Source organism: Bos indicus, chromosome 10 (assembly GCF_029378745.1).
Source record: "Bos indicus isolate NIAB-ARS_2022 breed Sahiwal x Tharparkar chromosome 10, NIAB-ARS_B.indTharparkar_mat_pri_1.0, whole genome shotgun sequence".
In the NCBI taxonomy this organism is placed as follows: Eukaryota; Metazoa; Chordata; class Mammalia; order Artiodactyla; family Bovidae; genus Bos; species Bos indicus.
The window spans coordinates 45,826,374-45,850,797 of record NC_091769.1 but is presented as its reverse complement, the minus strand read 5'-3'; the positions used below and the strand labels follow the sequence as shown (position 1 = coordinate 45,850,797).

Here is a 24,424-nt window from a genome sequence, read left to right as displayed (position 1 = left end):
TCTTTAAAAATATCCATATATTGACCCATTCATCAATCTTAGCATCAGGAAAAGCAGAACAACTGGACATGCCATGATATATAGGGAATACACAGCAACACCTATGAAGTATTACAACTTGAAAAACTGAAACTAAACCTTAGCTTAAGCATCTTGCTATAAAATCACTGCTGATGAGAAAAGGAAAACTCAAAGCCACCCCAAGCCCTGGGCTATCCTCTGACATCCCCGTCCAGCTGCATGAGTGCCCTCTCACCCTGGGCTGTCAGTGTCTGGCTGGTTCTCTCCCCGGCTACATTACCTTTTGCTCTCACAGCACTGTGTGCGAGAAAGACATTCAAGAGAAGGTGGATTAATAAAAGAACAAAGGAAAGAAATAAGACATTTAAAATAGCAACACAGCAAGACTTCACTGGCAGTCCAGTGGTTAAGACTCTGCACTCCCAATGCAGGGGGCATGGTTTCCATTCCCACAAGCTTCAAGGTGTGGCCAAAAAATAAAATAAAACTTAAAAATAAAAGAAAACATTAATATGGCACAGAATATTCTATATCATAGAGAAGTGAAACCTTGGCATTTGCAAGAGACCTGTCGGAGTCCTTTGCAAATTTTCCAATCCACAGTGTTCCTTGGGAACACACAGGACCCAGCCCAATCTTTGTTTTCATACTTGCAGCCTTGCTGGGTCATGGGAGGCTGTGACCTTGGGCATATACTGCCCTTCCTACCTTAAACTGAATGCTACATAAAGGTAAAAGAATATCATGATAATGGAGATGTGTCCTGTCACCCAAAGTTACTGATGTAAAGGCCCTGGCTGGGTGAGGACTTGGGGTGGGGGGGTCAGTAATTAGCTGCTCTACCTGAAAGTGTGATCTGGACAAGATACCCAGACAGACATGGTCTCCTTTGGATGAAGAGAGGAAAAGCTATGGTGGCCCTTAGAATTGCCCATAGAAACTTGGAAAGTGGGAGGCTGATGAGCCTGCTGGGGTGACAGTCCCAGCCCTGACACCCAGGCTGGGAACACTTGCATCAATTCTCATGCATGTCTTCTCAAGGGTTTCAAGAAGCCTGGGTTTTGTTCCAACCCAGCTGTTACCCTCGCAATGTAGTTTCTCCCCAGAGCTTCTCAGCTCCAAGGCCTCTGCCCTGGAGTCACCCCACCTCCACCCAGGCTTCTCTCCTCTCACATACCTAAACAATTTAACTTAGAGAGGAAAAGAAAAACCTAACAGCCTGGCCTCTGCTCTGCTCCCAGTCCCCAGGACTCAATGCACCCACTGAGGTATCACTTTCCACTAGCCTGGAGTCAAGGGGGCCCCAGAGGGGTCAGGAGCCTGGGACGGGAGGGCTGCCCAAACCTGCCAGAGCAGACCTACATTTTTCAAAGTCAGCTCCACATGTGACATGAGTTAATTTCTTGAGAGTTTGAAAATATTCTTTACACCCCGCAGAAGTCAACTATGTGCTGTACTGTGCTAAGTCACTCAGTCGTGTCCAACTCTTTGTGACCCCACGGACTGTAGCCCGCCAGGTTCCTCTGTCCATGGGATTCTCCAGGCAAGAATACTGGAGTGGGTTGCCATGCCCTCCTTCAGGCAAAGCCAATTTATATGGATAGATATACCCTTCCCATCCCTGCTTTCATCAGTCCTGTGAGAGGTGGCTGCAGCACTGGCCATCATGGACGGGGTAATAACAGCTGAAGGGGACTTAGCACTGGCCACTTCAGCAGGAAGCAGGAGGAAGCCCTGTACCAGAAAACAGTGCTGAGAGGTAACTCCACCCACAAAATATGCAAACTTCAACTGAGTAGATGGGCTCTGACACCTGTGTTTAAGTATCAGGCAAACCCATGAACCTAGTAGGGCACAGTGAGGACCAGAAGGCTGAAGGCTCCTGAGCAGCTCAACAGTGGTCACCAAGGTCACACACAGAAGCCCACAGAAAGGGACTTCCCTGGTGGTCCAGGGTTAAGAAATCTGCCTTGCAATGCAGGGGACACGGGTTCGATCCCTGGTCAGGGAACTAAGATTCCACATGTGGTGGAGCAACTAAAGCCTGTGAGCCACATCTAGAGAGTCCATGCACCGCAATGAGAGGTCCTGGGTACCACAATGAAGATCCCAAGTGCTGCAACGAAGACCCAATGCAGCCAAATAAATAACGATATTTTTAAAGTCCTTTTCTCCTGGAAGGTCCTTCTCTCAGACCCTGCTCACACAAGGCTGAGACACTGTCTTAGCAATCCCTAGCACCACAGATTGGCACCCTGAGATAGTGAGACAGCTTGAGAGTAAAGGAGGAGATAGAGAAACTATGAACAGACAGAGCTTCACAAACAGAGCAGCTCAAGCAGACCACAGGAGTCCTGGTATGACGACGATGTTCCAGGTGGTGATGGCTCACGGCAAGAGGGCATGTAACTGCTTGCGAACCATGGCTGGAGAAATGGGCGCGACCTGCTTGGAGAAACAGGGACAACTCAAGAACATCCTAGACCCTAACTCCTAGGGTTCTACAAACAGAGTAACAGAGAGCTTCTCCAGCAATGACAGAAATGCCAATTAAAATGACCAAAAAAATCCTAAAAACCAAACATCGTTTAGTAACTATAAAGGACTTGGGAATTCCCTGGCTGTCCAGTGGTTAGGACTCCACACTTCCACTGTAAGGGGGCATGGGTTGGATCCCTGGTCTGGGAACTAAGATGGCTCCCCCACCCCAAAAAAAATATATACACACAATATATATATGTACACAAAACAAATATATATATATATATATATTCAATATATAGAGGGAAAGACAATAAATAATGAACCCTGCTTTAAAACAAATGCCCCAGGGTTGGCAAGGCTGTAGGGAGATGGGATATTCCCATGTTGCAGGTGGTACTCGTTAGCCAAGACTGTCCTTGGTGAGGATACCAAGAGTCTAAAAATGTCAGCTTGGTCACTCCATTCCTGAGAATTTATCTAAAAAAAACTAATTCAAAAGAAAATGGGAAAATATGAGAAGAAAGTTGCTTTATGGCAATAAAATCTATAATGGTTAGAAACTGAAAAATCAAATGTCCTACAACAAGGAGGTACATGTATATAATTCAAGGAAACATGATACAGTCAGTGGAAAGGAAAAAAGCTGTTCATGGCATTATGAACTTAATGGGGGAGGGGGAGCAGAACAGGAAACTGTACAAGTACAAAGATTGTACACAAACAGATAAAGACTGAGAGGAGCCACGGGGACACATAAATGGCAGTGTTTGGGTGGTTGGCTTCTGAATATAATTTCTTTTTTGGTTGCTATAAGGTTTTTTGGGCAACAGACTTAAAGAAATTGCCTGGCTCTCCCAGCAAAGGCGGGCTTGTCACTCTCTGCTGGGAACCAGCGTGCCATCTGCTGACCCTTAGCCTTGGGACACGTCACACCTCGGGCCATCCTGGAGGAACCCCCTCAGGCTTGTCTGAACCAGGCAGGTGTGTACAGTGACTAGTCCAGCTGGCTGAGAAGTCCCTGGGAGAGACATGGAGGACTTTGGAAGTTAGAGGAGGGAAAAGCATGGGTGATTGTGTGCACTGGAATGTTGAGTTGGATAATTTAAGAATCCAGTGCAAGAGTATGCAAATGCCCATCTGCTACATAAATCTATAGCCTGGCAACACTAGAGCACGTTCTCAAATTAGAATGGTCTCCAAAGTCAGGTGGCCCAAGGATGGCTGCCAGCTTTACAGATGAGAGCTGAAGCTCAGAGGTGTGAGGTAACTTGCCCCAGGTCACAAAGTCAGGGGCTGCTGAGACAAATGACACCACTCCTCTGCTCACTGGGAGACGCCTCACGCCTATGAGGCTCAGAACACTCCCAACACGGGGTCTTGCTGCTTGACTGGACACAGCCATTGCCACTTGTGCCACAGTCCAACTCAAACTCTATGGTCCGCCAGAGCCCCACATCCCCAGTCCATGGACTTGTCTACAGGAGAGGCATCAGGTGCCCGACCAAACCCTGGAGTCTTGGTATCACCCATCCAAATTTCACCAGACTTGGAATGAAGGCTTCCCCAGCAGCCCCAGCCCGAGGCCATCCCACCTCACATACACAAGCAGTGTGGCCCCAGCCCTGGTCCTGCTACTTCCTGGCTGTAGGATCTAATAAGTGACTGGACTTCAGTGTTCTTGACTGTAACACGGAGATCACATGTTACAGTGATCCTATCACACGGAGATAAGGATTAAATGAGATAATAGACATTCTTGGCAAAGTGAATACAAAGTCCTCTCAGGGTAAGTAGAACACTTCCCTCAACACAGCTTCTTTGAAAATTGAACAAGATGACTAGCACAAAGGACCTTGGCTTACAGCAGAGCTCTCTAAATAACTGTTACTACAATAACCAGTATTCTTGCCTGGAGAATCCCATAGACAGAGGAGCCTGGCGGGCTATATACAGTTCATGGGGTTGCACAGAGTGGGACACAACTGAGCGACTAAGCATGCATGCACAATAATAATCACGGCATCAGACACAGTACAAAGGCAGGGCTTTCCTGGGGAGGGGCTGGGGAAGGGCTTCACAGAGCTGGGAGGGTGCTTGTTCTTCTCTGAAAAACAGACTCTCTTTAATGGCTCTCCTGCTCCCCTCGTCCACCCTCTAACATGCTCAGCAGCCAGGAAAGGACCCCAGCGCTGGCCACTTCTTCCCTTTGATCTCCAGGGTCCAGTGAAAGCCAGACCTAGACCCTGGCCCTCAGTCTCTGCTGCCTGGGTTCCGGAGGAGCTGGTAACTGAGGGTAACCGTCCCCTACTGACTTCATCTCCTCCGGGTTGAGCTTCTGGCCTGCAGGTTGCTGCTCCCTCTGGGGCCTGTGGCTGGACTCCCTCCTCCCCCCGGCCCCAAGCCTGCTGCCCACAGGGTCCCAGGCTCCCACTCACAGCTCGAGGATGAGCACCACGTCGGTGCGGTTCTCGAAGACGTCGTGCAGCGTGATGACGTTGGGGTGCAGCACCTGCCGCAGGATGCTCACCTCCCGCTCAATCTCCTCCCGGCACACGCCCCGCCGGCTGGCCGGGCTCTGCCGCTTCTTGATGAACTTGGCCGCGTACTCCAGCCCCGTGCTCTTCTCCCGGCACTTCTTCACAATGGCGAACTGGCCGCTGCGGGGACACAGACACACACAATGAGGTCATCACTGCGGTCATGGGAGAGGTGACCTGGCCGCCACCCCCCGGCCACAGCAACTCCTTCTTCCAGGGCAGGATAAGTCATGTCATCAGCCGGGATCCCCACCTGGCCATCATCCAGAGACAGAGAAAGTTCTGGGCTCCCCTTCTGTTCCTATGAATCCTTTACCTTGTACTAGGAAGGAATGGTAGTATTGTCATTCCCAGTGTACAGATGGGAACACTGAGGCCCTGAAAGGCTACTGGTTTGATCCAGATGACACAACTTCAGCTAGAACCTCTGTCTTGTATTCACCAGATGAAATCACAAGGTCCAGAGGTTTATACTACTTAATGGAAAGATTTTAAAGGAAAAGCAGGACTTCCCTGATGGTCCAGTGGTTAAGACTCTGAACTTCCACTACAAGGGGTACAGATATGATTCGTGGTCAAGGAACTAAGATCCTACAAGCCACAAGGTATGGAATGAATGAATGAATGAATAGTAAAAACGGTCAGCGCGGTCAGACTACTAATAGTAACAATCATCTGTTTGGGCCTCCCTTATCTGGAAGCAAGTACAAACTCATCTATTTACAATTATAAGGAGACAAAGCACCTCTCTAGTCTCATGTTTGCACCTTGGTTTCCAACCCTTCCCAACAAATAAAACCTCAATTACCTGACTCGAGCCAGGTAGTGGCTCGGACAATAAGAGCAAACACCAGGCTGAAGCACTTAAAGACAAGGCCAGAGGCTATGCCAGCGGGGCTGGGGGGATCCCGATGGAAGTGGGGATGGGGTGGAGGCAGCCTAACATTGTTAGTAACCACGGTGGGTCTTTGTCATGGTTAGAAGACAGATAGTCCATGGAATTTTCCAGGCCAGAATACTGGAGTAGGTAGCCGTTCTCTTCTCCAGGGGATCTTATCAACCCAGGGATCAAATCCAGGTTTCCTGCATTGCAGGTGGATTCTTTACCAGCTGAGCCACCAGGCAAGCCCAAGAATACTGGAGTGGGTAGCCTATGCCTTCTCCAGTGGATCTTCCCAACCCAGAAATTGAACCAGGGTCTCCTGCATTGCAGGTGGATTCTTTACCAGCTGAATTACCAGGGAAGCCCAGATAGCACCAGAGAATTGTAAGGTATTAGGAAACAGGCACAAGAGACATCAAGTGACTCACCCAAGGTCATCACGGAGTTAATGGCAAAGCCAGACCAAAGAGCCGAGGACCCTGCCCACTGTTCACAAAGCTGCTAAGGCAGGTGGAGTCAAGACTATGCCTAGTGCCCTTCAGGGCTGAGCCTGAATCCTTCACTCCAGGGACCTAGACAGCATCCATGAAATGGTGCAAACGGAAAACTCAGCAGTGGCCACAGGACTGGAGAAGGTCAGTTTTCATTCTGACCTCAAAGAAAGGAAACACCAAAGAATGTTCAAACTACTGTACAATTGTGCTCATTTCACATGCTAGCAAGGTAATGCTCAAAATCCTTCAAGCTAGGCTTTAGCAGTATATGAACTAAGAACTTCCAGATGCACAAGCTGGATTTAGAAAAGGCAGAGGAACCAGAGATTAAATTGTCAGTATCTGTTGGATCATAGAAAAAGCAAGAGAACTCCAGAAAAACACCTACTTCTGCTTCACTGAGTACATCTAAGCCTTTGACTATGTGGATCACAACAAACTGGAAAAGTCTTAAAGAGATGGGAATACTAGACCACCTTACCTGCCTCCTGAGAAACCTGTATGCAGAAACCTGCCAAAGTGGCAGGTGGCCCCAGGCCAGCCTCCCTGAGTGCTCTAAAGGCAGCCCCCTCCACACAGGGAAGGGCAGCGGCCTTCACCATCACTGGGGGTGAGGTTAAGGCAATCACTGGGGGCCACTCTCAGTCTTTGGAGACTACCCAATGGCCACCCTCCTGGGGACCCTCCCATTCCCCTTCCCCCAGTGTCCCAGGTTTTCCTGACACCCACAATACCTACTGCTTGAGACAAAAACCATAAAAAATTTAAGGTTCAGCTTAATGGCTTAACAAGGGGCTGCCAGACTCCACATTTTGGATGTACTCTCTTAGTAGTGCTGGGGTAAAAGTCACACACAAGGAAGTGCTCTGGATACAGTAAGTCCCCTACATAAGAACGAGTTCCATTTCAAAAGCGTGTTTGTAAACCCATTTTGTCTATAAGTCTAACAAAGTTAGCCTAGGTACCTGACTAACACAATCAGCTATATAGTACTGAACTGTAATAGGTTTATAATACTTTTCACACAAATAACACATAAAAAACAACAAATAAAGAAAACATTTTTAGTCTTACACTACAGTACCTAGAAAAGTACAGTAGTGCAGTACAACAGCTGGTATACAGGGGCTGGCCTCGAGTGAACAGGCAAGAAGAGTTACTGACTAGAGGAGAGAGAGGATGTGGGAGAGGGTAGAGCTGAAGGATCGTCAGCAACAGGAGACGGAGGGCAAGCTGCAGTTTCACTCACACCCGACACTGATGGGACGCACGTCTGCATCTTTGAAAGTCTGCAACTTGAAGGTTCGTATTAGGGGACTTACTATGTTTGCCTCAGCCTCAGAAACTAGTAGTACGTCTGAATCACTCCATTACTAGAATAATCCTCAGAGAGACAGCTTCAGAATAAACCCAAGTGATCAAAAAAACAGACCCTCAAGTAGAGCAATTAAGGAATAAGAGATGCCAACACTTAAATAGCTTTCTATGGCAACCATCGGAGAGATGTCACCAAACACCTGTTCACACATGCCTCCATCCCCTCTTCGCCCCTTTACCCAGTGCTACCTAAGCATGTACTCTGTACTCTGTGCCAGGCTCTGCCTCGACAGCAAGGGGCAGGGACCAAAGACTCAGACATCAGGTACAGATGGAGCTCTGGGGAGGGAGAGGGCTCCAGCGGCTGGGCTGGAAGGCTTTGTGGAGCCATGTATATAGCACGCTGTCTGCCAACTCTAAAATTTCGGCTATTTATGCCCCAAATACTGGTTCTAGGCTGTCTACATACGAGGGGCTGATGCAAGTGGGGTTAAATCAGGCCTCCCAAAGTCAGAGGGAACACACTCAGCAAGATCTCTGGTCCCTGGGAGCGGCTCTGGGCCTTGGGACATCAGGTCCCTTAGCGGGTACCAGCAAACACTTGGCAAAGCCTTGAGTCCCAGGCAGCTATGCGTCTCCGAGTCAGGACAGCCATGCTCCCCTCCTCCCTGACACCTCAAGGAGTCTGGGATCAGCAGCCCTGAGGGATGAAAGCCAAAGTGTAAGGATTTTAAACTATTTGTTTAAGCTTATGGAGCACAGAGGTGGAGGCAGAGGATTTTTACAAAGCAGAGCTAAATATTTCAGATCACCTTGACAAAAAAGCTTACCTTCTCCTCAGAGGGAAACAGAGGCATTTTTCTGTATTACATGCCTGAAAAATTCCTCTAACTCTCAAAAAGCAAATGAGTGTTTGCTTTTGAGTGTTCTCTCTGTGAGAGCAGCTGAGGCAACGAGAGGTGACTGGGGTCAGGCCTAACACGATCAGGCATCCTCCTCCTGCCAAAATGCCAGCCATTGCCACTCATCTTCCCTCTCTTTGCAAGACAAGGGTCCTCCGCTCAACTTGCCCTGGGGAGCCTCAAAGGGAGCCAAGGCCACTCGCTGGTTTCCTCTCTCCTTGAGCAAGTACTGGAATGCGCAGAGTATATGCTCCACTAGGCCAGCCCTGGGCAGAAGGAGCAGGCTTCCAGGTCAGACAGGCCTGGTCTCAGGAGACCTACACTGTCACCTGGGGCCAGTGGTCACCCCCTCTGTGCATCAGTTTCCTCATCTGTAAAATGGGAACTGTGATTCCCTGCCAAGGAACTGTGAGGACTGGAAATATGTCATGTCACGGGGGACTTCCCTGACAGTCCAGTGGCTAAAACTCCACGCTCCCAATGTAGGGGGCCCAGGTTCGATCCTTGGTCAGGGAACTAGATTCCACAGGCCACAACTAAAAGACCCCATATGCTGCCACTAAGACCCAGCACAGTCAAGTAAATAAATAAATATTTTTTTAATAAAAAAAAAAATACATCACATTGGCCTGCAGGCAAATCTAATAAATGGCGACTAGTAGTACTGTTATTAGTTTGTTGCTCATGTGAAGGCAGAAATAAGTCACTGATTTACATGGACTGCAATGTGTGGCCAGGGCATCAGTGCAATTTTAACACACAACCCCACCCCACCCTACTCTCTGATGATTCCAATGCACAGTCAATTTTGGGTTTATCTTCATTTTAAGCAATTCACCAACTCTATTCATCCTTAGAGCAGGGGTTCTCAACCCTGGTGGCACACCAGAATCACTGGGGAAATCATAAAGTTACTGCTGCCTGGATCCCATCTCCAGAGCTTCTGATTTCCTCGGACTGGGAATCAAGATATTTTTTAAAAACTTTCTGGGACTTTCCTGGTGGTGCAGTGGATAAGAATCCACCTTCCAATTCAGGGGACACAGATTCGATTCCTGGTCCAGGAAGATTCCACGTGGAGCAGAACATCTAAGCCCGTGCGTCACAATTACTTAGCTTGTACTTTAGAGTCTTCAAGTTGTAACTACTGAAACCCACGCACCTAGAGTCTGTGCTCCGCGACAAGAGGCACCACCACAATAAAAAGCCAAAGCTCCACAATGAAGAGCAGCCCTCTACTTGCCACAACTAGAGAAAGCCTGCACAAAGCAACAAAGACCCAGTGCAGCCAGACATAAATAAATCAACTTCTGGGTGACCCCGATGGGTAGCCAGGGCTGAGAAACACCAACTTACAACAGTCCTCTGATTATCTCCATTTTCCCAGATGAAAAAAAGTACACCACTGTAACTCATGTTATTCCTTGTCCTTCTCAGTATTGATATATTACCCTCTCCCTTAGATCTTTGATCTGACCATGAGAAGGAGGGAGAGAGGAGAGAAAAGGGAGATGGGGAGTGTTGTCTCTTTCATCAGGACAGGTTTTGCTTGATTTGCAAATCAAGACAGAAGATGACCCTGGGCTCTGGGGAGTAACAGGAACGGAAGCTGCTGTGGGACACCCCCTGGTCCCTGTACCCACAGTAGAGACAAAAAAGCCAGACTTGAGATGGCTCTGTCACGCCCATCAGAAGGCACTGGCAGACCCATGGGCAGGTGGAAGAGTGATGGTTATGGGCCTTTTTCTGCCCATCAGGAAGGCTCTGAAGCCAGAAATTCAGGCCCAGGGATGCAGAAGTTTCTCAGCTACGCTACAGGACCAAGGGTAGACAGGGAGAGCCCATCTAGGTTAAGACAGAGTAGAGGGGAGCCAGCCAATTGTAAGGGAAGTGACTGTCAACACAGATTTAAAAATCATGGGAATAGTGAAACATGATGCACATATGCAAAGCCCATCCCTGCAACAGTCAGTTCCGAACTCTAATGCAGCAAAGGGCGGGTAGTCAGGAGGTCCAATTTCTGACCCTGACCTGCCCCCAAAGCTTTGCGGGCTTGGACAATTTTCCTTCACCTTCCAGAAAGCTTCTGAGGGGAATTCCCTGACAGTCCAGTGGTTAGGACTTGGTGTTGTCACTGCCATGGCGCGGATTCAATCCCCAGGTTCCCATAAGCCGTGTGGCACAGCCAAAAAGAAAGTTCCGGAGAGTCCACGGCAACTCTGAACAGAAACGAAGTTTTCCCTTCAGTCTCCAAATTCCATCTCTGGGCTGGTGCCTGGAGTCTTGGGTTCTGACCAGATCCCATCTGCTAACTGGTCATGAGCCTGGGTAGTCTGTTCACCTCCCTGGGCCTCAAGGTCCTCCCTTGTCAAATGAGGATGAGAAAACCCAGTCTGACCACCTCACAGGGGAAATCAGAGGTAACTCCCCAGAAAGGACTAAACCATCCAACTAGTAGAAAGGCAGGAGGCAGGGGTGGGTGGAACACTGTGCCTGAGGCTGACTTGCAAAAGTCACGTAGGAGGGTTTCGTGAAGGACAGTAAATCTGCAAGACACAGAAACTAGTTTCCCAGCTTCTGCCAGAAGCTCTCCTGCAATTATATCAGGAACACACCCCTTTTCCCAGATAGAGGACCCAGCTCCTCACTTATTCAGTGTCCCTGGAGGACAGAGCAGGCTGTGTGAAGACTGGTGTCACAGACAGGACCTGGCAGGGCCCGGGGAAGCGGGGGCACCCCATTAGGGTCTCCTGTTGTCTGTCTAGGAAGCAGATGATGAGAAGTAAACCTGGAACTGCTTCTCAGAACTCAAAAATGGTTTGGGACTTTCCTGGGGGTGCAGTGGTTAAGAATCTGCCTTCTGGGGGCTTTGCTGGTGGCTCAGTGGTAAAGAATCCACCTGCCAATGCAGGAGACATGAGTTTGATCCCTAATCCAGGAAGATCCTACATGCCGCAGAGCAACTAAGCCTGTGAACCACAATGATTGAACCTGTGCTCTAGAGCTCAAAAACTGCAACCACTGAGCTCACGTACTGCAACTACTGAAGCCTGTTGTTGCCCGAGAGCCAGTGCTCCTCAACAAGAGAAGCCACCACAATAAGAAGCCTGTGCATTACAACTAGAGAGTAGCCCACACAGTAGTAAAGACCCAGAACAGCCAAAAATAAATATGAATTAATTAATTAAATTATTAAAAAAAAATTCAGGGATGTAGGTTCGATCCCTGGTTGGGGAACTAAGATCCCAAATGCCATGAGGCAGCTAAGCCTGTGCCAGAACTAGAGAAGCCCATGTACATCGAGGAAGACCCAGTACAGCCAAAATAAAATAAATAATATTTTTCAAAACCAGCTCCTAAGTTTCAGGGAAGAGCCTGGCTCAACTGTCCCTGAATTCTTTACCACCAAAGAAGAGTAATCTGGGTGTGAGCCAAATCTCACACCTGGGATAGATTTTGTATAGCAATATGGACATCACAACATTTACATCCAGCTTTTCTCTCTTCAAGCTAATTTTACTTTTATCCTCTCTTAAATATTTGCTAGCATCATTCTTAGCTCCATTTTACAGATCAGAAAACAGAGACTTAGGAAGGTTAAGTGACTTACGAGTTGGACCAGGTAGCAGGCCCTGATAGAGGGACTAGGACATAAAGTCATGTCAACCAACTCTAGCTTCAGTGAGACTCTCGAGGTAACCAGCCAGCAGTGATGTACCAAGCAGTAAGAAAGGGGCCCACCCCAGAACAGAGGAGAATTTTATCATTGATATTACTAACAATTGCCAATGCATGGTGATAATAAGTAGACTGATTTGGGGAGACTTCCTGGGTGGTCCAGTGGTTCAGAATCCACCTTGTAATAAAGGGGAATTAGGTTTGATCCCTGCTCAGGGAATTAAGATCCCATATGCTATCGGGCTCTCGTAGAGCCCCATGGATCCCTCTATGCACTGCAGTGAAAGATCCTGTGTGACTCAACAAAGACACCATGTACCTCAACTAAGACTCGATACAGTCAAGTAAATAAACAGATTAAAAAAAAAAAAGTAGACTGGGGACTTCCCTGGTGGTCCAGTGGTTCAGATCCACCTGCCAATGCAGGGGACACCAGTTTGATCCCTGGTCCAGGAAGATCCCACATGCCGCGGAGCAACTAAGCCCTTTGCACCACAACTGCTGAGCTCATGAGCTGTAACTACTGAAGCCAGACTCTAGAGCCATGCTCTGCAACAAGAGAAGCCACTGCAGGAAGAAGCCCATTCACCACAACCAGAGAGTAGCCCCTGCTTGCCACAACTAAATAAAGCCCTCGTGCAGCAACGAAGCCAAAATAAATCAATTGCTTTTGAAAAGAAAATCATTTTTTTTTTTAAGTAGAATAAGTTTTATTTGATTTTTATCATTGGTTTTGAATTCTCAAAAGACAATGCACCTCTCATGGCCAGAATTGAGACAGACCACTGCCACGGTCCACCAACTCCCACCAGGTTGGCTATGGCCAACCAAAAATAAATCAATTACTTTTGAAAAGAAAATCATTTTTTAAAAAGTAGAATAAATGTTATTCAATTTTTTTTTATCATTGGTTTTGAATTCTCAAAAGACAATGCATCTCTCATGGCCAGAATTGAGACAGACTACTCCTACGGTCTACCCACTCCCACCAGGTTGGCTATGGCCAACTAGACTTGTTCTCACAACTCCCCAGGGCTGACTGACAAAGGCGTTTTTAAGGTTTATGGATAGAGTTGGTCTAACTCATTCTCTCAGTCAACTCTAAAGTGTCCATGAATCTAGTAACTTGCCCCAAAGTACCCAGTTGATCAAAGTGGAGGTGAGGCAGAGCTGCACAGAATACAGACCAGGGAGGAGATGTCATGGGAGGTGAGAGGTATCAAGTGGGAAGTGCTCCAGGTCAGAGGTGTGTGGGGCCCAGGTTCCTCCTCCCGCTTCCCCCAAACAGTCACTGCAGTTCCTCTTCCCACACTGGAGAACAATGAGCCACGACTACTCTGGAATTACCCTGCAGGAGTGCAGTGCCACAGGGCGGGACAGTGCTTAGAAGTTTCCAGTCAAGGCCACCCCAGGTGCAGCCTGGGAAGTGGGGGAATGGAACCTTCAGCCAGCATGAGCAGGAGGAGCTCAAATCTACAGTCCACAGGAACCAGATCGGCCCAATCCCAGAGGACACACCCCCTGATCCCAGGGCAAGAGCCTGTCTGAGGATGGTGTTACCAGCCCCCTCCCCACTCCTCTGCCTGGCCAAACTTGACTGACCCAGCCTCTTAGCCTGCCCCCCTACCCTATACACACACACACACACACACACACACACACACACACACGCACACAAACACACCATCCTTTTCAACACATCCCATCTCCAGTCAGCTACTCTCACGGACAAAGATATTCCTCCCATCACCTTAACAAAAAATCTGTTTCTTGTCTCCTAGACTTAACTCCAGGATTTGCAGTCACTAGACCGGAGAAGGAAATGGCAACCCACTCCAGCGTTCTTGCCTGGAGAATCCCAGGGACGGGGGAGCCTGGTGGGCTGCCGTCTATGGGGTTGCACAGAGTCAGACACGACTGAAGCGACTTAGCAGTAGCAAAGCAGACCGAGGTTCTATTTCTAGCTCTATTACTTTTAGTAAATCATGTGACTCTGATCCTCAGTTTCCTTGTGTGTAACACAGACATAAGGATATTCCAATCTCACCTTTCATCTGCAGTCTCTGCCCAGGCTGCAGTGTCCCTGCCAAGCCCTGAACATGTACATGGGGGCCAGCTGTGGATTCTGGGGCAGATGTAGCCCCAGGATGGGGTCTTGGCCAAGGGCATCCTTGGCCCTCCTGAAGAGAGGAAACTAGCAGCAGGTGGACAGTCTGTGTTTTGGAGTTATCTGATGCCTTTACCTGAGTGAGAAACCTTTGCTCACTGGGACCATGGAGGTCAGACAGCCCTCTGTGACACCAAGATAAGTAATAGTTGAAATAAATATAAGATTTTGGATTATACATCAAATTTTAATTGAGAAAACAGAACTCCAGAGAAATGAATTCTGCAGGCCCCAAAGAGACATAAGAAGGTGGCTTGGTGCCTAGGAATTCACACAAAGGAAAACAATCTGGATCCTACTGAGGATATTGCATTTAGTCATCATCGTCTCCTTAGGCTTCTCTTGGCTGTGACGGCTTCTTTGACTTGCCTTGTTTTTGATGCCTTCAAATTTTGAGTAAGGCATTTTGTAGGAAGTTTCTCAGTTTGATTGAGTTTTCTCATAATTAGGATTTAGGGATCTTAAAATCTTAAGGGATTTTGAAAGGAAGACCATGGAGGTAAAGGACTATTCTCATGTCATATTAAGATACACACTATCAATATGACTTATTACTGCTGATCACCTGGCTGAGGTCTTATTTGCAGGTTTTTTCCACTGTAAAGTTACCCTGCTCCCTGACACTCCACTCTTTGGAATGAAGTCACTGTGTGCTGCCCACACTTAAGAAGAGGGAGCTGTAGTATTCCTTCTTTTACAATATATATACATACATATATATATATATACATATATATATATATTATTGAACTATAGATGATTTACAATGTTGCATTAGTTTCTGCTATACAGCAGAGTGAATCAGTTATATATATGCATGTATCTACTCTCTTTGAATCTGCCTGCAATGCAGGAGACCTGGGTTTGATTCCTGGGTCAGGAAGATCCCCTAGAGAAGGAAATAGCAACCCACTCCAGTATTCTTGCCTGGAGAATCCCGTGGACAGAGGAGCCTGGAAGGCTACAGTCATGGGGTCACAATAGTCGAACATGACTTAGCAACTAAACCACCACCACTCTTTTTAAGATTCTATTCCCATTTATGTCATTGCAGACTGCTGAGTAGAGTTCCCTGTGCTATACAGTGGGTGATTGTTGGTTGTCTAAATAGACAGTAGTGTGGAGTTGTGGTATTTTTAAGGGTGAAAGATTTACATCAGTTAGTTGAAATTCTATAGCAAGAAGTTAGTCTCCTCTCTCATGTAGCAAATGTACATTTATACGCCCCCAAAAAGAATATCCCAATCTCACCATGTTATAATGAGAAAGAAATGAGACAACTATGTGAAAGCACTAAGGAAACTCTCTCTCTCTCCGTGAATGTGAATTATTCCTTCCAGCCAATGGATTGACACATCTGGATCATGGTCTCCATTTTCCAGTCCCAGCCTTGAACCTGATTTAGCACCTATGAACCCCATCCTCAGATCCCAGCTTAAAAAGATAGTGTGGGGGAAAACTGGGGCAGCTGAAAGGCAGGGTCCCTGGGTGGTGCCAGGATCCAGGAAGGCAGAAAACACTTCAGGACACAGTCATCTGAGGTCAGGGTAAACAAGGGATCAGATATTCAGGAAGCCAAAACAGGGTGAAGGTTGCCAGAAGGGGGAATACATGGCAAGTCAAGATTCCAGGCCAAGGAGATGAGAATAGGGAGCAAAAGTTTACCAAATGCCAGGGGGGCAGCATGTCAGGAACTAGGTGTGCAAGCAAGGAGTGAGAGACCCGTGGGATCAGCAGCCCAGCCATGTGGCACGTGAGCTGCAGCAGACAAACATCAGCACAAGACCTGCAAACACAAGAGTGCCCAGACTGTTCAAATGGCCTTTGCTCCCAGCATGTGAGCCAAACCACTGTCTATGAGCCCATTTCCCTTCCCTGACCATGTTGCCCATAACTTTCTAGTCTCATGATGATGGTTTTAAAATTTATTTGAGGTGTGGAACCCTCTCTCCAACAAATTGTGCAAAGAAGCTCACTATGTAAAACATTAAAAAAGCAGTGCTTCTTTCTGGGGAGAGATACTAAGAGTTGGACCATAAAGAAGGCTGAGCACTGAAGAACTGAGGCCTTTCAATTGTGGTGGTGGAGAAGACTCTTGAGAGTCCCTTGGACTGCAAGAAGATCAAACCAGTCAATCCTAAAGGAAATCAACTCTGAATATTCATTGGGAGGACTGATGCTGAAGCTGAAGCTCCAATACTTTGGCTACCTAATGCAAAGAATCGACTCACTGGAAAAGGCCCTTATGCTGGGAAAGATCGAAGGCCAAAGGAAAAGAGGGTGGCAGAGGATGAGATGGTTAGACAGCATCACCAACTCAATAGACATGAATCTGAACAAACTCTGGGAGACAGTGAAGGACAGGAAAGCCTAGAGTGCTGCAGTGCATGAGGTTGCAAAGAGACACAGCTTAGCGACTAAATAACAACAACTCACAGGCTACCTTCTCAGAGCCCAACCACATGATGCCCAAAGGGGCTTTCTGGAACCCCAAGGATTCCAGGGAACATGATTTGAGGAGTCTACTCAATAGCATGGAAGCACGCTCTTTGATGATCCCAAAGCAATTCCAAAGTGTAAGGAAAAAGGAAGGAAAAAAAGGAGAAATAGAAAACACTGATGAGATAATTCTCAAAATTATTATCTATTCTTTTCAGGAGTTACTCTGGGACTTTTCTGTGGTCCAGTGGTTAGCTCCCAATGCAGGGGACCCAGGTTTGATCCCTGGTCAGGGAATTAGAGCCCACATGCTGCAACTAAGAGCTCACTAAAGATGCTGCATGCCACAGCTAAGACCTGGTGCAGCCAACATAAACACATCAGTAAATACTAAAAAAAAAAAAAAAAAGTTACTCTGACCAAACCAAACTCAGGATCAACAATAAGGAGCACACTTTGGATTAAGTATCAGGAACCAGAAGTTTCCAGGGAGCTAAACCCTGACCTACAAATGGCCCCTATCCATCATGTCACAGGTGTCTGCCTGTGCTGGCCAGTCGCAGCTGCCTGCACAGCTTAGCTCATTCAGCCCCCTGTCCTTCAGACTAACTTCCTTCCTCTGACTCTTTATTTGGGAGCTAGGGGGCACACAGAAAAAATTCCTAAAGCACAAAAAGGAAGGAATTGTTGAGCAGAGCCAAGTCAGGCTGAGCTATGATTACATTTTGGAATCTATTTTTAAGTCTAAGCACGTTTTGATGCTGTTGTCAAATGAACAGGAGCCCACAGGCCCAAGGCCTGAAATTAATTAAGCTCAGTTTAACTTGGACTTGGCTGTTTGGAGGAAAGTTTTCACTGAAAATATAGCTCAGTGTCGTCTGGTATTTCCCTTAGTCTGGAGTCTAGATTCTAGACACAGACACGAGGTGGGCTACTATGGCTTGAAGTGTTAGCCATGGAAGGTACCACCCATCACCCACTATCCACCCACCTGCCCGTCTAGTCACCTAACTACCCGTCCACCTATCTACCTAACTATCCATTCACCAATCCATCTATTTACTAATTTACTCCTCCATCTGTCATGTACGGATCAGTGTCCCAATACTACAGACCAGACATACCCCCACAACTTGAAGGACTCATAGTCAACTGGAGAGATCAGACAAATGCTCATGGAAAAAGAAATATGGCATGGATGTCTAGAAATAGCTGCCACAGGTTCAAGTGCATGGGCAACAGCAAGTCCTGCAGCAGTTCTGCAGAGGGAGAAGTATTGGCCAAGGGGAGTCAGGGGACGTCTTAAGGAGCAGGTGGGATTTGAAGCAGGTTGACAGCATATGAGCAGGCCACTGAAGATGGCTGTTCTCTTGCTCTCTGCACATCCCCTGCTCCACCAGTCCCTGCCTCACCTACGCCCTACTCACCTCACTGAATTTCTCTCTTAATCTTAGAGCCTAATCAGTGCATGCCTACATAGTTGCTCCTAGTCTCAGCTTGTGATTGTTCTAATCTTTAAATCAGAACATCTCCACCATGATAGCTGATGAAAGGAGCAGTGAGGGGCATGGGCCACTGCTGGTTTCCCTGGTAACTGATGAGCCAACCTGACATCAATTCCCTCTATAACTGGTAACCCTCCACCTCCCACCAGGAGTGAAGACTGCTGCCCTGCCCTGCCCGCTATCTGTTGTTCATGTGGAGATGTTGCTCCAGGACCTCGTTTCAGCCATGTAAGATTCATCCCACCCCATCTATTAAGCCACTGATGTCTCTGTTGCTGACTCCAGGCTCTTTCTTTGGTCTTGAAGCTGGGCAAGTACAGGGTTTGCAGGCCTATAGGGTGCAGCCCCACAGGCAGAGAAAGCTGAATTCAGACAGGCAAAAAGGAATCAGCTGGCTATAGCTGGAGTGAAACACAAATGCTTTATTCTGGAAAGGCCCTGAGTCAACACGTTACTTCCTCCCCGTCAAGTGGCCACTTTCTCAAGGAAGTCTATCAGGAAGCTGAGCTTGCCCTTTCCTCTCCTCTTTGTGGGGGTGGTGGAAAAGGACAAGTGGCCAGCAGCCGACCACGTTCACCCAGGTAGGGTTCCCCTCTCGCCACCCAAGTTCCTGACAATCAGATGTACGTTTGATTAATGGAAAGAACTTCAGGAAAACACAGGTCAGTTCACTTGATCCCAGAAACACCAGCCAGTTGGCCTTCACAGCCTGAGCAAAGCCCAGGAGACTGGACCATAAGGGATGTGATCTTTAGCATGAGCTCATGCTGCAGAGCAAGAAAGGGACTAAAACAGGAAGACGGAAAGATCTAGGCAGGTTGAGGTTCTGTTATTACCATGTAGGGACAGGGTCGTCCCTCATATCTTCTATAATGGCTCCCTCCCGACTTGCCAGACCTCTCTAGTGCCAAGAGTTCTGTTCCCAGCCCCTCTCCTGTGAACTCTGAACATCCCCATGGTCCACATCCCCCGAGGATCCTGCATCTACTGAAGCCATGTGTCTTAGAGCCTGTGTTCCGAAACAAAAGAAGCACTGCAACTGGAAAGTAGACCCTGCTTGCTGCAGCTAGAGAAAGCCCACGTGCAGCAATGAAGAGCCTGTACATCGCAACAAAGACCCAGCACAGCCAAATTTTTTTTTTTTTTTTAAAGAACAGATCTCAGGCACTCAGCAAGATGTCCTGGTACCATCTTCATATCCAGCAAAATGCTGAACACATCACATGGCAGAGATACTTCCATGACAAATGACCAAGACATTCACCTTAATCAGCAACCAACCCGTCGGAGCCTGGGGAGTAAGAACTGTCCTACTCATCTGATGGGGTCTGCTGAACACTGAGCATGAAGTAGGTATTCTGCCTACTTGCAGAAAAGAAGAGCTAAACTGAGGCAACAGGAAGTGCGTGAAGGACTTGTCACTCACAGCCAGCCCTCTGTGCAATCAGAGCACCTCACTAGCAGACTCACTAGGAAAAGAACATGTTCTTGATAGTTGTTTATTACAAAAGGAGCATGTTCATTATTTTTAAAAAGCACAAAGAGGAAGCTTCCTGAGATAACCCTCGTTATCATTTTGGTGTCTGCTCTCTTAGAGTTTTTTCAGCACATACTATAGTCTTTTTTGTTTGTTCATTTTCTTAATGGGACTGGGATGATGCTGTATGTACTATTTTGGAAACTGCTTTTTAAAATTTTTCTACTTAACAATAGATCATGAATATTACTCACATTACTGAAAATTGTTTCACTCCTGATTTTAAATAATATGCCACCTTACAAATAAACCGTGATTTGTAAAGCAAATTCTTAATTTTGGATATTTGTAGTATCCTTTTCTTGGCACACCACATGGCATGTGGGATCTTAGTTCCCTAACCAGGGATGGAACCAATGCCCCCTGCATTGGAAGGCTACTTCCAATGTCTTAACCACTGGACCACCAGGGAAGTCCCTGGACATTTATATTACTTCTAATTTTTACTATAATTAAGACTGTTACAGATACTACTATATAAAAATATTTGTGTACATCGCTGATTATCTTTTCTGAAGGTAAGTTCCAGGTAGAACCCTTGGTCAAAAGTTATTTACATTTTTAAGGTTTATGGTACTTGGCAAATTATCTCCCAGGAAGATTGTCTCAATAATACTCCTAACAGTCCTAAACAACCCCTTGAACTTGTTCACTGTGTTTTTCAGCTTTACCATTTTCCTATCTGAAAGATGATATCTGATTATCTTAACTTGAATTAAATTTATTATTAACTTGTAGTTGATTACTAGTAAGAATGAACATCTTTTTCCTATGCTTATTGGTAATCTGAACTGCCTTATACATGCCTCCTCGCTTATTTTTCCACTGGGGTGTTTGCCATTTTCTTATTGTCTATAAAAGCTCTTTATATATTTGTGACCTGAACCCTTTGTCATGTATGTTGCAAACATCTGCCCTGATTGTATTGTCCAAAAGGAACTTAAGGTCTTTTGTAGCATCAGACAGTGTTAACCAGTTTTTTCCTTACCTCTCCTCTGACTGTTACTAAGCTGTGACTTAAGGGTACACTAAAGGGGAGTGCCGTGTGCCCCTTTGGTCACACAGGCATTCAATTCAGGTAATACCTTCAAACTTACCAGAGGCAACCCCTCATCCCCCACACATGGCCCTTTACTCAGAGTCACCCCACTCTTCCCCCTGGTGATGACCCTTCTACTGGCTGATTTCAGGAAAGGATGGCATCAGAATGTGAGCAGGTCCTGCTACAGAGTGGGCCTGGTATCCCCAGGATAGACTGCAGCTCCTGGGGTGACCAGCACAGCAAATCCCCTGTAGGGATGCAGAGCATCTCCCCTGCCCCCCAATTATCCATTATGTTGTTTAGCGTCCTTTGGAACAGGATGCAGCAGGCAGTGGCTTTCTTTAAGAAATTAGTACCATGCACAGGTCTGTCTACCCTGAAAAACCTATAGCCTTCCTCATTTCAGATAATGAAAATGACATAAGCTATCTTATTTCCCTTTTGTTGCCTTGGTGGTCAGTGATAATGGTCAATGATAATGACCCAGATCTTGGGTGTGTTTTCTTCCTCTTTCCTTTGCACCAGTGGTTCTCACACTTGAGGGTGGAACAGAATCAGGGAGAGCTTGGTAGAAATGAGATGTCCAAGGGTGTGCTGGGATTCATGGGGTCGCAAAGAGTTGGATACAACTGAGCGACTGAACTGAATTGAACTGAACCTTCTGGAACAACAGACTGGTTCCAAATAGGAAAAGGAGTACATCAAGGCTGTATATTGTCACCCTGCTTATTTAACTTCTAGGCAGAGTACATCATGAGAAACGCAGGGCTGGAAGAAGCACAAGCTGGAATCAAGATTGCCGGGAGAAATATCAATAACCTCAGATATGCAGATGACACCACCCTTATGGCAGAAAGTGAAGAGGAACTCAAAAGCCTCTTGATGAAAGTGAAAGAGGAGAGTGAAAAAGTTGGCTTAAAGCTCAATATTCAGAAAACGAAGATCATGGCATCTGCCCATCACTTCATGGAAAATAGATGGGGAAACAGTGGAAACAGTGGCTGACTTTATTTTGGGGGGCTCCAAAATCACTACAGATGGTGACTGCAGCCATGAAATTAAAAGACACTTACTCCTTGGAAGAAAAATTATGACCAACCTAGATAGCATATTCAAAAGCAGAGACATGACTTTGCCAACAAAGGTCCGTCTAGTCAAGGCTATGGTTTTCCAGTGGTCATGTATGGATGTGAGAGTTGGACTGTGAAGAAAGCTGAGCGCCGAAGAATTGATGCTTTTGAACTGTGGTGTTGGAGAAGACTCTTGAGAGTCCCTTGGACTGCAAGGATATCCAACCAGTCCATCCTAAAAGAGATCAGCCCTGGGTGTTCTTTGGAAGGACTGATGCTAAAGCTGAAACTCCAGTACTTTGTCCACCTCATGTGAAGAGTTGACTCATTGGAAAAGACTCTGATGCTGGGAGGGATTGGGGGAGGGAGGAGAAGGGGACGACAGAGGATGAGATGGCTGGATGGCATCACTGACTCAATGGATGTGAGTCTGGGTGAACTCTGGGAGTTGGTGATGGACAGGGAGGCCTGGCGTGCTGCAATTCATGGAGTCGCAAAGAGTCAGACACGACTGAGCAACTGAACTGAACTGAACTGAATCTTCTGGAGGCCATGTGTCTTTTGATCTCCACCTTTATTTTCAAATTCTGTGTGCCTCGTGGTGTAGATTGCCTCAAGTTCTTACCATACATGGGCAGGAGGAACTAACTATAAGTGGTCCTGTGTTGCCATTACTGTGGCATGGAGAAAGATAGGGAGCTGTCGAGCACGCCTGCAGAAGCAGAACTTGACTATTTCACAGTTGGCTAAAGGGGGCCCCAAACTGTTAAAGGGGCTTGTCCCAGGCAGGACTACCCACACAGCCATTTACACAGTCCATCCCAATGGCTAATTTGATCAACTGCATTGCAGAAGACATTTCGCATAGGAAGAAAATGATGCCAACTTCCATGCCCCTTGGGCCTCATGCTCACAGGGGGCTTATTTCCTCATCCCTGCCCTAAAATGGATTTGACTTTAGATCCACATCATAACTCAGTTGGTAAAGAATCTGCCCGCAATGCAGGAGACCCCAGTTCGATTCCTGGGTCAGGAAGATCCACTGGAGAAGGGAAAGGCTACCCACTCCAGTATTCTTGGGATTCCCTTGTGGCCCAGCTGGTAAAGAACCCACCTGAAATGCGGGAGACCTGGGTTCGATCCCTGGGTTGTGAAGATCCCCTGGAGAAGGGAAAGGCTACCCACTCCAGTACTCTGGCCTGGAGAATTCCATGGACTCTATAGTCCATGGGGTCACAAAGAGTTGGACATGACAGCGACTTTCAGTTCACTCACTATCCTCCCTATGCCCACAACCCTGGAGAGTGAGACCAGGTAGAGAGAACAGGTCCAAGTCCTCTTAGAAGCAGATTTCTGTCCAAACTCTCCTCCACCCAGCCCCATCTTCCCTGTAGAAGCTGAAGCCTCTGTTGGGGAAGCGGATCCGAGTCACAGCTTGGGCCACCCTCCTCCCACAACTCTCATCACCAACCCCAGTTAGCAGCACCAGGTGCCCTGGAGGCTGCCAATCCTTCCCGATCCCTCTAAATCCACTCTAAGTCATTACAGGATTTGGCACCTAATTTCAAGCATAATTGTCAAGATATCATCAAGAAGGTATGCGTCACCTCCAACATGATCGGTTTTTCCGCCCAAACCACAGCCTAGAACAGATCCTGGTGTCTAACCTGGCCGCTTCCCCCTAGAAGCCCACCAGTCAGGCCTGCTTCACCAGCTGCTGCAGGGTGTCCTTGTCGTCGCCCACACAGCCCACGCTGGAGGGCTCTGAAAGCTAGGGGGCTCAGATCTGGGAAGGATGCCAGGATGACCCTAAGCCAGCTCTGTTTCTAGCAGGCTCTGGAAACTTGGGTGAGTTTCTTAGCTTCTCTGTGCCTCTGTTCCCACATCAGCACACGGGGATGACAACCACCTCAGAGGCTGTGATGCAGATTAAATGCCCTGCAACCTGCAAATGCCCAGGACAGTATCTGGCACATGGTCAACACTGATAAATATGAGTTTAGTTTTTTCACCAGGCTTCAGTTTCCTCACCTGTCAAATGAAAATAATATACTAACTTGCAGGACAGTTGAGAAATTTTAATTAGAGAAATGTGAAAACAGCATAAACCTGGCATATCCTTGGTGCTTGATAAACAGTTTCTGAAAGGTGAAAGAGGAATAAATCAGACAATCAGTATCAAGTATCATGTTTTCACCCTGGCCACAGGCTGCCCCTTCCTGCTCCACAGTATCCCAGAAATCACCTCCTTACTCAGAGACACAGATCCACAGAGCACCCAGGGCCCCCCCAACATGGGGCCTGGACTGGTGAGACAGGCACATTCCTGCCTCAATTTTGAGAGCGGG

General features: G+C 47.2%; 1 protein-coding gene across 6 annotated transcripts in view; it reads right to left on the bottom strand.

Moving 5' to 3' along the window:
* DAPK2 (death associated protein kinase 2) overlaps window positions 1–24,424 on the bottom strand; it is a 142,169-nt gene that overhangs the window by 52,380 nt on the left and 65,365 nt on the right. For all 6 annotated transcript variants that reach the window (XR_011568833.1, XR_011568834.1, XM_070797425.1 and 3 more), the window contains exon 3: window positions 4,941–5,162. Coding sequence is in view for 4 of the 6 variants with exons in the window: in XM_070797425.1 (XP_070653526.1) it covers window positions 4,941–5,162 (222 nt within the window). In the remaining 2 variants the exon portion in view is untranslated. The remainder of the gene's footprint in view (window positions 1–4,940; window positions 5,163–24,424) is intronic.